The sequence below is a fragment of the Jaculus jaculus genome, chromosome 10 (assembly GCF_020740685.1).
Source record: "Jaculus jaculus isolate mJacJac1 chromosome 10, mJacJac1.mat.Y.cur, whole genome shotgun sequence".
Lineage (NCBI taxonomy): Eukaryota > Metazoa > Chordata > Mammalia > Rodentia > Dipodidae > Jaculus > Jaculus jaculus.
The window spans coordinates 87,325,633-87,340,665 of NC_059111.1; the positions used below are offsets into that span (position 1 = coordinate 87,325,633).

A 15,033-nucleotide genomic window follows, 5' to 3' on the forward strand; every position below is an offset into this window, starting at 1 on the left:
GGTAATGCTTTTTAATTGAACACAGGTTTTTAATTAAAAATCATTTTGCTTCCTTTTGTCAATATATGTCTGCAAATAAAATTTCTGCCAATAATGTTCTTAGAGTTCTTCCAAGAAATATGAAAATAAGGATTTAATATGCCATAACCAGACAGGCATGGTGATAAATGCTGTTATCCCAGCAATCACTCAGGGTGCTGAGGCAGGAGCATCACCAGTTCAAGGCAAGCTGGGCTACATACAAGTTCTAGCCTAGCCTGGAAAATAAAATGAAACCTTATCTATTAAAGAAAAATCCCTGTTTAATATGCCATTGTGGTTAGCTTGACCCTGACATGAGATTAAACATACTTAAAAGGAGGGAAACTCTCTCTTGGAAATTCTACCCAATACTTTTTAAAGATAAACATGGATCTTTTAACAATAGGAAAAAAAAAAAAAGCTTTGATACTATACAAGGTGTACAGCTTAATATTTTATTACCTTAGAGTAAGAAATTGACTTTGTTGCTCAAGTTTGTAGAAATACGAACTCCTTTTTCTAATGTCTTTCTTTTCATTAATCTTAGCAATTCATTCAAAAGTCATTTTGTTCAAAATGTAATAATCAAAGTAACCTGAAAAGGCAAGTCTGTGTCTCCTCTGGCTTCACAAGCAGAGAAGAGAGGTTGTTCACACTTGCAAGGAAACTATGAGAGATTCTAGGCTTCATATGATTCAGAAGGTGCTCATAAGACAGATTCAGAAGATGGCTTAGTAAATATTTCCCACAATAAAAAAAAAATCAGTTTGATTAAATCAATCAGGCCATCATTGCTTGTGTCTTTGATGGCAAGTTGTACTTTGTAGCTTAGTAATTTGATGGATTAGAGATTTGATTTATAATAGCCATCTGTAATAGAATTATTCTGGGCTGAAATACTAGTTGCTGATTTTAAAATTCTAGAATGGCCTTGATGTCACCACGTAAACAGTACACCAGGAGAAGCATGCTCTTGCAAAGCAAGTATCTTTAAACTGCTGCTTGAGTAGATGCGTCATTCCTGGTGGCCATCTCCGCAAGACCAGAGTTCAAGTGCGCTCCCCTACAGCAGCAGGCAGCATGCAGTTGTTTAGGTCGCTGCACCACTTGATCTCACAAAGACGAAGAGTGTTTCTCCAAACCAACAATGTAATTTTACTATTTCAAAGAGTCCATAAAGAAGTAAGCACAATATATTACTTAAATGGACATTACTAAATAATCCACCCAATGGGCCAATCTGAGGGTGGGTAGGTTGTTTCCTTTTAATTACATGAGAGAACATTCTATAGGTCACTGATTCCACACAATAATTTGGGAGGTCATATGGTACAACACTGGCTATTTTCCTGCAAAATTCATTTCTTAAACGATTGCCAATAGCTTTGCTAAAATGCTCCTAATACATAATTTTTGTTGCCATGTGCTGGCCGCTCTGGTCTAACTGAGCACATCTGAGCTCTTCAGAATAAAAATGGATGCTGAAGTATATTTGGTACAGCCACTGGCCCCTCATAGCTCTAACCTTTGCTGGATGTCCCACTGTGTGAGAACACTGATCCCCCTCAAGACAACCCACTCAATGAGTCTCTCATGAGCAACAGAAAATGGTGTAGTAGGTCCTCAGCACATAACACAAACTCCAATTATCTGCCCCCAGCTTGTGATATCCCTGCAGAAGAATGGCTCTGTGGATCTGCATGAGCTCCACACAGCCACAGAGACTCCTTGAGGAATCCCCAAGACTAATAAATAGGACTGTGGGAAATACAGTGGACTGGGTTTTGACAATTCTTTCAACACAGCGGTTCTTATTTTCAGTTATTGGAAAAGTTAGATTCTCATGACAGATTATTTTGAAGATATAGTTGTAAAAGCACAGGGAGACTTTTTCCGTATCTTCTTCACAGGGTATAATGCACCTGTATCTCATCAGGGAGAAAAAGGGTTGGAAATCTATGTCAAGGAAAATTATCCACATGCCCCTGACAAACACCTATAATGAAGTACTCTTTAGTATTACAAGCATCACACTTATCAGCAATGACTGGGAATATGCATCCATAATGTTCAAGAAGAAGGCTTCAGTTTTTGCTGTAAATTTGCTCATTTGACTGTCCAAGTCCCATGTTACCTTTCTTTTAGAAATAATTTCTGCAAATATATGTCCTCTCTTACAAATAAATACTTATATTTGCTCCTATCATAGGGTTGTCATTGCAGTTCCCCTTATGTTCCGGTTGCCTAGAAAATGCATAAATTAGTAGTTTGGTTTCCATATCTGTGCCTTCCTCCATATGTGCCTTTTTAATCATGAAGAAGCAAGGTATTAATCATGAATGGACTTTACTAGATAACCCACAATGAGATTTAAAAAAAAATTAAACTTAAGGAAAATTAATAGAATTATTTGCCTAGTCAACTACAGGAACACAAACAAGTCTAACATGTCACAAAATAAATCTATAAGGATCTCAGAGATTTTCTTTCAAATTTATACCCAAAAGCTCTTATATTTGCCATGACTCTCAATGGGAACATACTTACCCTTGTAACAGTCACACTCCTATTGTACTTCAGCAGGGTCCCTTTGATTTCCAAACTCAGTGCAAACCCTTAGAGCCTCCTAAAACTTTGTCTTGTCTATTTGGACCTGCCTACTGCTTCACCTTTATCTAAGACGTTTACCCTCTTCAGATTTCATCTCTCTTGAGTCCCTAGATTAGAGAAGTTCCCCTACATAAGCTCTAATCATAGTGCTTCTCCCATTGTAGTATTCATGTTAGATTATATCATTACTCTTCTGTGTACTTAATCAATCTCTAAGTTCCCAATAAATTCTAAATCCCCTAGCTCCTATGTCTATGTATGTATCTTTAGCACCTATCATAATGCTGAACACCATGTGTGCTCTGTAAATTTCCTTTGATTCGATTAAAGAAATATTAATGTTTCTTTCTCTGTTCATAGTGTATTGAATGAATCAGATTTTGGAAAGAATAATCCTTTAAAAAAAGCACATAAATAGTACATTGAAGTGTGTAAAAAGGAAAACAACTATAGAAACATGGACAGCAGAATTTAGGGATCATTAGAGTCTAGAGGCAAATTGTTTTAATAGCCATTAGACATTAAGACATCCTCTAATATTCCATAATGTGTCATCATATTAAGAATTTATTGTAATAATTGAAGCCATAAGAAGGGTTAGGTTTTTATCTATGCTTAAAAGTAAAGATGGAGCTGGGTGTGGGGGCACACGCCTTTAATTCCTGCACTTGGGAGCCAAAGGTAGAAGGATTGCCATGAATTCAAGGCCATCCTTGGCTAAAGTGAATTCCAGGTCAGCCTGGGCTAGAGTGAGACCCTACCTCAAGATACCATAAATAAATAAATATGAAGATAGTAATTCACCTTTAAATTTCACCTAGTGCTTCTTTTAAATATCTCCCTTTATAAGCTTCATTAACTGAGAAAATGTATTCTTTTGCATTCTTCTTCCCACATCCTAACTGCCACTATTGGTGAGATAAAGTGTTCCCCAAGCTCACACTAGAGTAAATAACTTTACATCGTAACAATGCTCTGTTGTTCAATTGTTCAAACTCTGTGAATATTATTTTCAAACTCTCCTTCGTGTTTATATTAATAAAAGAATGAATGCTGTGGATTCTGCTGGAGAGGAAGATGTTCTACACTGAATGCAAACCACGTTCTTCCTTATGTTTCCTGAAAGAAAGAAAAAAAGCCAAAGAAGAAGTTTCCACTTGAATTCTAAATTGAAGATGACCTTGTGCTATTTTGAGACGGGCTGGCAGCTGAGGTCATCTGAGTGCATGGTAACAGACAGTGCAGTGCTGTGTGGCTCTGAGGCATGTCCATTGTGTGGATTACAGCCAAGCTGAAAGAATTAGACAGCTCAGAGCATTCTATCATTTCATTTGAAAATAATGGCCAGAGTCATGGGCAGCAGACATTACAATGTTCATGAAGACAGAGCCACTGTATTCAATAACTCCATCACCTCAGACAGGCGGTTCAGCTATTCTCATCCAAACACCTTGAATCCAGCTTATTCTGTACCCGTTTCTTGTGACAGTCACAAAAGCAATGTTTTTGCTTTTACAGTAGGAAAATCCCATCTATAATGCATCACATTTGGGTCCTTGCTTCCACTTGACTAAATCAAGAAAAGCAGAAGGAAGATGGGTACAGAAACTTAATTCTCTTAAGATGTAAATACACAGCAAGTCCAAACCATGCAGGTTCCTCTTCAAGAATGTGTTTAGAAGCCTAAAATCAGTTTCCAAACAAAATGGCTGTAAATATCTTCCCTAATAATGTCAAGAACAAAATATTTTTAAATGAATCTATTCTGCTGTACATGGTTTCAAATGAGTCCCCTAAATTATTTCTAATGTATAGGCAGAATATTTTGATTGGTAGAGGCATATTTCTAACGTTTGCTTCTTTCAGGAGCAGATTAATGGTAGTACAAGAAAAAAAAACATGTTTGAGTCTAAAAAAGCAGGTGGAAAATTTCACACATCTGATTAAAAAAAACTGTCGCTAATCCTGTGCTCTTTCCTTTCCCTAAATAACTTCTACAGCTGAGAAAGAAAGAAAAAAAAATAAAAAGAAAAAGAAACTGTGTCACGTCTAAAGCATTTAGTGTGACAACAAAAAGTTGTAACTCACCATTAAAATTTACAGCTCTGATGTAACCCAGTAGTTCTTTCCCATCAATGGTACTCATTCTTGGGCAAAGACCGATGTATCCAGGACAGAGTTCTTTGTGCATATTGTGTAGTGCGTAAGCCATGGAATAGACTGCATCAATTACAAATTGGACCTTTCCTTCCTGTTCATAAGAGGAATCCCGCGCAATTCGTTCCAGCCCTAAAAAAGAAGGGGAGAAACTGTCAATTGCCGTTACATTTCAATGAAAGATGGCATTAGTGTGGCAGTTTTTATCTTTGGAGGCATTCTTAGTGAAATGCAACTATTTGATGTTTACCTCTGACTACTTTAGTCCTATCCTTACATGCCCTTATGGAATTGGGTTTTTATACATGCTATTGGATTTTTTTTTTAATTTGGATAGAGCAAAAAATATTTCATTAACAATAAAAATAAGTAAAACAGCCAGGTGTGGTGGCACACAATTTTAATCCCAGCAGGAGGCAGAGGTAGGAGGATCACTGGGAGTTCAAGGCCACCCTGAGACTACACAGTGAATTTCAGGTCAGCCTGGGCTAGAGTGAGACTCTACCTCAAAATACCAAGAAAAAAAAATACAAAAAAGGTAAAACAAATAAGAGAAATGTAATTTCACTATCTTTATTTCTATCTTATGGGCTCCCATTATATTGTAGATTCCAGTAATTATATAACACTTTAGTCGTGATTAGATCTTTTAAGTAAAATATATGGAACATCACCTTTTTCATCCACCTCAGCTCCAGGAGCATCATGTAATTAATAATCCAAAGTAAGGTCTCTACCCACCTCATGTCCACTCTTGTTTTAAAAGTGCTGCTTCTGTAAGTTATTTTGTAACCATTCTATGACTATATTTACTTAAGTGATTCTAGTTATCTTTAAAGGATTCATTCATTTTTCTCTTTGAACTGAACTTTTCTAGCTTAATTTCCTATGAAAATAATGTAGATCTCTCAAAAAGAATATCAGTCGGAGTAATTATACCCATATTTAGGAATATTTAGGGCTGAGTACTATCATTTGGGATAACCTTTAAGTTGATGTTTATCATTGAATTTTTTACATATTCAATGAGGTGCAGAATTTAAGAGCTCAAGATAAATTAGACATCAGCTGTAATACAATCTTCTCTTTTTGAAGATGAGAAAACTTGGCCTTTTGGAGACTTTTGTCACAGGGACCACATAGGACAGATTCAGGAGGCATTCCAAAGTGTCAGATTGAAAGCTTACTATTTTCTCTTTTCTGGGATTGGAGGAAAAGAATATTGCAAATGGTAACAATTTGGGGCATGGAAGAAAAAAAAAGTCACAAAAAGGACATAAATTCCTCACTGAAGGGAAAAATAAAGAAGGAAGCAAGAACTTTTAGCATTCTTGTGATCTCAATTACCTATAATAAATGCTGTCTAAGTCCAGTAAATATTTATTTTTATGAACACCAACACATAGTTCTTCTAAATTTAGAGGTTAGAATTAAAATGTTCCTTTTATATGTGGCCACTTAGCATTGACAAAACCAGGTACTTGCAATTCTTTCATCCAATTATTGTTTTGTTTTTTTTTCCTCTCAATCATACTATCACTCTGTTCAGGGCTGATCATGATGCTCAATGCTGCTCCTCCATTTCGGGTATAGAGTTTCTGATTTCATTTTTCTTAGGTCTCAAATGTCTATTATCCAAAGCTAAATCTCTTTTTTCCAAATCTCAGAATCTACTCATTCTCAATAATTCTTATGTTCTAACATAAAGATTGAAGTTTAAAACGTGTGTTATAAGCAGGCATAGTGGTACATGCCTTTAATCCCAGCACTTGAGATGTAGAAGGAACATTATGAGTTTCAGGCCAGCCTGGGACTACAGTGAGATCCAGGTCATTCTGGGCTGGAGTGGACTCTACTTTCAAAAAAACACCCCCCCCCCAAAATGTGGGGTATATAGTTTTAAACAATATATCAACTTACAGGAATCAATTTAAGTCATTTGGAAATAAACTATTTGAAATAAAAAGTTTGTTAAACCTTTGTTGTCATCCAAGTGCCACACCTACCTTGTAATCACAGATTTTATCTCTAGTTTGTTTCAAAGTCATTCTTAGTGTGTAAAATCAAGTTATCAATGTTGGGAATAAAAGCAATGATTTCTTCAAACTTCCTTTTGGGGGCTGGAGAGATGGCTTAGTGGTTAAACACTTGCCTGTGAAGCCTAAGGAACCTGGATCAAGGCTCGATTCCCCAGGACCCACGTTAGCCAGATGCACAAGGGGGTGCATGCATCTGAAGTTCGTTTGCAGTGGCTAGAAGCCCTGGCGCGCCCATTCTCTCTCTTTCTCTATCTGCCTCTCTCTCTCTCTCTCCTCTCTCGCTCTCTCTCACTCTCTGTCACTCTCAAATAAATAAAAATGAACAAAAATAAATAAATAAAACTTCCTTTGGGGACTTTTGCAGATTTAAGGGAAAAATGAAATGAGTTTCACCAACAGTATCTTCAAGGTTCTAAAAGACATAATGTGCCCCAACTTAGATAGCTGAATGATCTCAGCTACAATCCATGACACACAGAGAAATGTCCCCTTCCTAGCCCTGTGCTACATATTTTTCTTCTGAATCTAGGAACAAACACTACTGAGCCTATTATGCTACCTGTGAAACAGCTCTTTTGTCTCTGCCTAAAATTTTCCTCTGATAGCTTAACTGCAGAGTAGACAATTCATCAAATAATACTGAGAAATAATTATAGAAACTAAAATTTTTAGTTATTTCTTCATCTGGTTACCAACTGTACCAGTTAGTTCAGAACAGTCTAAGAAAGGCTGGTATGGTTAATGAAGAAGGAGAAGGAGGAGGAGGAGAAGGAGCAGCAGCAGCAAACGATAGGAAAACTAGTAATAGAAAACTAAAATAAGTATATTTAAGATTGGTTCATAGTTAACCCTGTGTTCTACTGACTTTGCTTCACTGAATTTGATGGTTGAAAATGATGGTTTTGAGCACAAGGCAACCACTGTCATGCTAAGTATAGATTCCTCAAGGCTACCCTAGATTTGCTGGAGTCTCTTCATGTGGAGATATAAAGATTCTATTATTTCAGAAACTGTCCTAGAGCCTAGAGCCAGACATGTTGGCACACACCTTTAATCTCAGCATTCAGGAGGCAGAGGTAGGAGGATTGCTGTGAGTTCAAGGCCAGCCTGAGACTACATAGTGAACTCAAGGTCAGCCTGTGCTATGGGAGACCTCACATTAAACAAAACAACAACAAAAACTGCCCTAGATATTGTGGTATAACCAGTCTGGTCTAAGTACTAGCATTTGAAAGCCATTGCTCCCCAGTATCCTAATCTTAAAAAAAATCTATATTGACTGAGACTTTAGACAATATTATAGTATCATAGTATCAAAATAACTAATATTTGCAACTAGAAAAAAAATCTCATTAGTTCCTCCTTGTTTGCATCAGATGAAGAGTTGAAGGGCATACAGCACCCCACATCATGTCTGAGGAACTGGGTCTAGAGCACCAATCAATGTCATTATTCATAGATGCTCAATTCCCTCTAATAAATGGGGTTGTATTGACATATAGCATCTACATTCTTTGAAATATCTTTAGAGGACTTATGATCATTTATACAAGGCAAAGACTATAGAAACGTATAACTTTTTTAAGGAATAAAGACAAGAAAAATATGTTGGACATGTTCTATATAGACGATTTAAAAAAATATATTTTGATTCATTCTCAGTTCAATCTGCAGAGGTAAACCCTGAGGATAAAAAGGGATAACTGTGTAATTCCCTGCACTACAGATTTCAAACATTCTATCATGTTCTTAGATACTCAGGGAAGCCTAGAGCTGATTTCAAGCAGAAGCCAGGAAAGACATGAGTGATCTGTAAATAAGAAAGTGTGAGGAATGAAACATTTTCCCCTTGTGACGGTGGAAACAGAAGGTAGGAAAGGAATAGAAAAGGCAGAGGCAGTGAAGGGAAGCCACAAAAGGAAAATCTCAAGCCAAAAAAGGCAAAAACCATAATGGGAATTTCTTCAAACAGGGATGTCTCGCCTTCCAGGTTAGGCTCTTCATATTGCTGCTTGGTAAATCTCTCTGCCGCACGCACATGCATGCATGTGTGCATACCCACAAACATGCACAACATCTTCTGTAAAGAATATTGTTTATCTGGGGCTTTCTTTTTAAAAGGTTTTGCTTAGACAATATAAATTATACATGATGAGTTTATGACATTTTCATGCACGTACACAATGTACTTAGATCATATTCATGCACTGATATCTTCTCTTGACCCTCTTCCACACCCACAGAACCTCTCTCTCTTTTCGACTTGTTCCCATTCACAGTGAGTTTAATTGGGCTGGCTTACAGGCACATGGGTAATTTACCAGGGGCTACCCTACTGAAAAAAAAAAAAAAATCAAAAGTCTATTTATCCTCAAGGAGGGATGGGTCTTCATGAGATTACCCCCCTGGTACTAGTTAACTGTCTGTAAGTCCTCCGGGGAAGTAGGGCCTCATGAGTTCTTCCTTCCTCTGTGGAAGAATGTTGCCAGGCCCAATCTTATATAATACAATACATGTTATCATAGCAGCTGAGAATCCGAGAGTCCAGTGACCATGTGACCAGAAAACAGCATTTTGTACTACTGCATCCTTTCCTCTGTTTCCTTCATTCTTTGTTTTGCTTTGTTTTTTTTCTCGAGGCAGGGTCTCTAGCCCATGCTGACCTGAAATCCACTATGTAATCTCAGGGTGGCCTCAAACTCACGGTGATCCTTCTACCTCTGCCTCCCGAGTGCTGGGATTAAAGGCATACACCACCCGGCTTCCTTCCTTCTTTCTACGTGTCCCTTCTGCAATACTCTGTGCGCCTTGGAGGAAGTGCTATGTATGAGCCACTTCAGGGCTGAACATGTCAACAGTCATTTATTCTTGGGATTCTGATAAGTTATGAGTCTGCAGTAACCATGCAAGTTACAAAATGAAGTTTCTGTGATTGAAACTGATGTCAGTACCAAGCTAGGAATACAAACATAAATATTTAGAAGACATTTTGACTAGAACAGTATGTCCATTTAGCAAAACAACTATTGTAGCTCCCCTACTTTTTGACTAATTTTATAGTACCAAATATGAATTGCCTCCTGTGCAGTGGAACTCAAAGCCAATCAGAAAGCAAATGGTTATCTCCATAGCAGTGGAGCCACTATTGCACTAGTGTATACATCCTGCCTGCAGGCAAGGTCCACAGCTGATGAAATTCTCAGCTAGGAGACTGCATAGCACCTTTTGGCACGATGGAATTGATTTGTTTATGTCATGAAGCTCAAGCATGTAATATCTTCCCCAATAAGGTCTTACCATCTAGTTTTGGTGGACAACTGACAATTGTGGCAATAGCCTGCATTGGTTGGTGGTGAGGGATTAAGAGCCTTGCTGGTCAACAACTACTAGGGAAGTTTTCCACCCCTGGCATGGGTATTTTCATTCAAAACTTCATGGACTCTACAAGAAGCTTTATCTTTTCAAGCAGCATACTTCTGTACAAAGTCTTATGTTGTTTTTTTTTTTTTTTTTAGATACATCTTTAGTTTACTTTGACGCTCACCCTTCTTTTGCGCCATCTCCCTGCCAAGTCCCCATTTAAACATTCCTGCTCCTTCCACATCTGTATTACACGAGTTCTCTGTTCTCGTCTCCTTTACAGCCTCGTACCTGCTCCCAAGGTCTCTTACAAATTTCTTGGTAATTTTATCCATTTCCACATATATACACTTATAAAAATTGAAAGCCAGATCTGCATATGAGAGGAAACATGTGATACTTGTTTTTCTGAGCCTGGGTTACTGGTTCTTTCTTTTGCAAACTTCAAAGAAAAGGGAAGATGTCCATGTTTCAGTTACTACATGTAAAGGGTGGGCAGGAACCATAGGAATGCCATGATTTCTCAAAATTGTTTCAAAGGAATTCTTGGTCATGAAAACATTCAAGCATTTGAAATTTCTTTTACCACACATGGAAGCTAGACATATGTGAGTATTTTATACTTTCACATTTGTTGCCATAGGTAATGGCTCTGTGTGTGTGTGTGTGTGTGTGTGTGTGTGTGTGTGTGTGTGTAATCTGTAATCCCAGTACTTGGGAGACTGAAACAGAATGATCATAGATTCAAGGTCAGGTTGGGTTACATAGTAAGAACCTGTCTCAAAAATAAATAAGTTGGGCTGGAGGTATGGCTTAGTGTCTAAGGCACTTGCCTACAAAGCCAAAGGACCCAGGTTTGATTCCCCAGGACCCACGTAAGCCAGATGCACAAGGTGGTGCATGCACCTGGAGTTCGTTTGCATTGGCTGGAAGCCCTGGTGTGCCCATTCTGTCTCTCTCTCAATCTCTCTCTCCCTCCCTCTTTCTCTCTGTCAAATATATAGATAAAAATAGCATATATATACATACATATATATATATTTTTTGAAAGTAAGTATAGGTTAGAGAGATGGCTTAGTGGTTAAGGGACTTTCCAGCAAAATATAAGGACCCAGTACCCACTTAAGCCAGATGTACAAGGTGGTGCATGCATCTTTAATTTGTTTGCAGTGGCTGGAGGCCCTGGTGTGCACATATTCATTCATTCATTCATTCATTTTCTCTCTCTCTCAAATAAAAATAAAATATTAAAAATAAAGAAACATTATAATAAAATACTATCCAAAATATTCTGAACATAATTATAATTTATTTTAATGTCACTGCAATGTCTCCACTGTCAATTTAGAAAGATATTCCCTATTTAATAATCTGGATTATTGGTCATCATGGCACTCACTTATAATATTAGCACTTGAGGGAATATAGCAGAAGATTTGTCCTGAGTTTGAGCCAGTCTGGGCTACAGAGTAAGTTCCTTGCCATCCTTAGCTAGAATGAGAGTCTACTTCAATAAACAAAAATTTTTACGGGTGCCTAGCACTTCATTGGTCAAAGAAGCTTCATTTTGCAGATAGCTGTGACTATTGGGAAGACCCAAGATTCTTTAATATGCTAAGAAGAAATAACAGTGGAGTCCTCAGCACTGTATGAGACCTTTCTACCACACTCTCCAGGGCTAGGGATACATTGCAGAAGAGTGACAGAAAGAATACTAGTATTGCTTTCACCGTTGGCCAGAACTTATGTATCTGGATGCCAGGAAGATCCAAACCTATTCAGTGTACTGAGAATAAGAGGCTGCAGATAATTCAACCCTAAGTGAGGCGTTCTGCCACACCTTCCAAGGCTCAGGGTCCATCACAAGGAGGAGGTGGAAAGAAAGCAAGTGTGAGTAGGAGTATGTTGGAGCAGTGTCATCTATCCTCCAAATATGAAGTTGTGTGGTGCATTCAGGACTTCATAGCAGCTGTGGGCTGTTATTATTGCCACAAGGCCTGCACATGATTGAGCCCACTAACATTTTGTTACAGATGGAAGAGGACAAAAAGAATCAAACATCACAATATAAGGACTAGTTGGAAAGAGGAGGGTGTTAAGTGGAATAAGGCAGGATAGGAGGTACAAAAGAAGATAATGGGAAGTGATTATGACATGATCAAATTACAGTATATTTGTGTATTGAACTTTTCTTTTTTAAAATTTATTTTTTTATTGACAAATTCCATGATTATAAACAATATCCCATGGTAATTCCCTCCCTCCCCCAACTTCCCACCTCCCCCTCTCAATCAGTCGTTCTTTTATTTTGATGTCATGATCTTTTCTTCCTATTATGATGGTCTTGTGTAGGTAGTGTCAGGCACTGTGAGGTCATGGATATCCAGGCCATTTTGTGTCTGGAGGAGCACTTTGTAAGGAGTACTACCCTTCCTTTGGCTCTTACATTCTTTCTGCCACCTCTTCCACAATGTACCCTGAGCCATGAAAGGTGTGATTGAGATGTTTCAGTGCTGAGCACTCCTCTGTCACTTCTTCTCAGCACCATGGTGCCTTCTGAGTCATCTCAAGGTCATTGCCATCTGAAAATAGAAACCTCTCTAACCCAAAAGTGAGAGTAGAATTAATATATGGGTATGAACATTAATAGAAATGCTTACTGAGCAGTGTGGTGAACATAATATATGCACTGGCACCCCTAAGACTCATGACCTCACCCATCATAGGTTTGAATTTTCACTATTCCAACTTTTTATTTGCCTGGCTAGTAGTAAGATTCAATTACATTGAGTGAAGATTAATATCAAAGTTTGCACAATTACTTTCTTGGGGAGGGCAGAAAACAGCGGTTTTTAGACAGGGTCTTCCTATGTAGCTCAGCTGGTACTCTTGATATTTTTGTCTCCACTTCAACAAATTCTGGGATCACAAGCATTTATATCACCTGGCTCTTTCTACATGTTAAACTAAATGTTCAGAAGGCTGTCTAGTTATGGGTATTCATGTGTGAATCAAAATTGTCCACTAATCAATATAAGCATGTGTTCACAAATAGAAAGATTGAAATTCATTTCGTTTTATTTTTTAAAATTTATTTAGGTATTTATTTAATGGTTTTTCAAGGTAGGATCTCACTCTAGCCCAGGCTGACCTGGAATTCACTAGGTAGTCTCAGGGTTGCCTCAAACTCATGATGATCCTCTTACCTCTGCCCCCCAAGTGCTGGGATTAAAGCATGCACCACCATGCCTGGCTGAAATGCATTTCTAAATTTGAAAGCAGTATCTTAGTTCCTTTCAGACTGTTTACATAGTATATTTTTCTCTTTGCTAATGTAACAACCTCATGATAACACTTAAGATTTTATGCCATTTACAGTGAGTCCTTCCCTTCCTATACCCAATTCTTTCATCTAAAACAGAAGCTTAAGAAGCTGACGGTGACTCATGAACTTAATTGGCTATAAAATTTCATTATGCTATAGCTTCTAAAGTTACCATGAATATATCACTATGAAATGCTAAATATTGTCAAAGGATCTATGTCAGACATCCATTTATGTCACTGTAAAGTTGTGATGGGCTTTACTATGTAGTTTAAAAATAATAGTATAGAGCTACAAAGTAACTGAACACTGGGAAGTTGGGAGATAAAATCAACTTCTTAAATTATACAGCAAGAATTTTTAACACTTTCATTAATGATTCAAAGTTTGACTTTATGTCTCTAGTTGATCTAAGAAATACTATATGGGCTTCAATTAAAGTCATTCACAATCTACAGGCTATCTTGCCTTTTTATCTCTTAGAAAAAAGAAAAATTAGGTCAAGTTTGCATATGATGTAATGTGATTTTGTAAGAAGAGCCCAACAGGAATTGAAAATTCTTTGATAAATATATAGTGGTGACAGAGTTTCAGTGGATGCATGGCGGTGACAGAGCTTCAATGGGCAGATGGTGGAGGCAGAGCTTGATGGACAGATGGTGGAGGCAGAGCTTGATGGACAGATGGTGGAGGCAGAGCTTCGATGGACAGATGGTGGAGGCAGAGCTTCGATGGACAGATGGTGGAGGCAGAGCTTCGATGGATGGATGGTGGAGGCAGGGCTTCAATGGACAGATGGTGGAGGCAGAGCTTCGATGGACAGATGGTGGAGGCAGAGCTTCGATGGACAGATGGTGGAGGCAGGGCTTCAATGGACAGATGGTGGAGGCAGGGCTTCGATGGACAGATGGTGGAGGCAGAGCTTCGATGGACAGATGGTGGAGGCAGAGCTTCGATGGACAGATGGTGGAGGCAGAGCTTCGATGGACAGATGATAGAGGCAGGGCTTCGATGGACGGATGGTGGAGGCAGAGCTTCGATGGACGGATGGTGGAGGCAGAGCTTCGATGGACGGATGGTGGAGGCAGAGCTTCGATGGACGGATGGTGGAGGCAGAGCTTCGATGGACGGATGGTAGAGGCAGAACTTCGATGGACAGATGATAGAGGCAGAACTTCGATGGACGGATGGTGGAGGCAGAGCTTTGATGGACAGATGGAGATGGCAGGGCTTTGAAGAACAGATGGCGCTTACAGAGCTTTGATGGACAGATGGTGCTTATAGAGCTTCACATTCTAACAGCTTCCCTCTTTTCAGAATTTCAGTTCTCTAAATTGAAATGTCACAGGTTGCTTTCATTTTCATTAGTCATGCAAATCTTCACTCTTAATGTAGTGATGACAAAGTAAACAGTGGGCAATTCAAGACAAAAATGGAAAAAGATGTAGTGAATGTCTGGAAGGGGTGGGGGTTCAATTGCTTATTTCTCAGCAAAGCAAATATCCAGTTTGATGCATTTTT

At 38.4% G+C, this 15,033-nt stretch overlaps 1 protein-coding gene across 6 annotated transcripts in view; it reads right to left on the bottom strand.

Annotated features, from left to right (window-relative positions):
* Grm8 (glutamate metabotropic receptor 8) overlaps positions 1-15,033 on the bottom strand; it is an 854,699-nt gene that overhangs the window by 285,334 nt on the left and 554,332 nt on the right. For all 6 annotated transcript variants that reach the window (XM_045159898.1, XM_045159896.1, XM_004658606.2 and 3 more), the window contains one exon: positions 4,720-4,920. In XM_045159898.1, the coding sequence (XP_045015833.1) occupies positions 4,720-4,920 (201 nt within the window). The remainder of the gene's footprint in view (positions 1-4,719; positions 4,921-15,033) is intronic.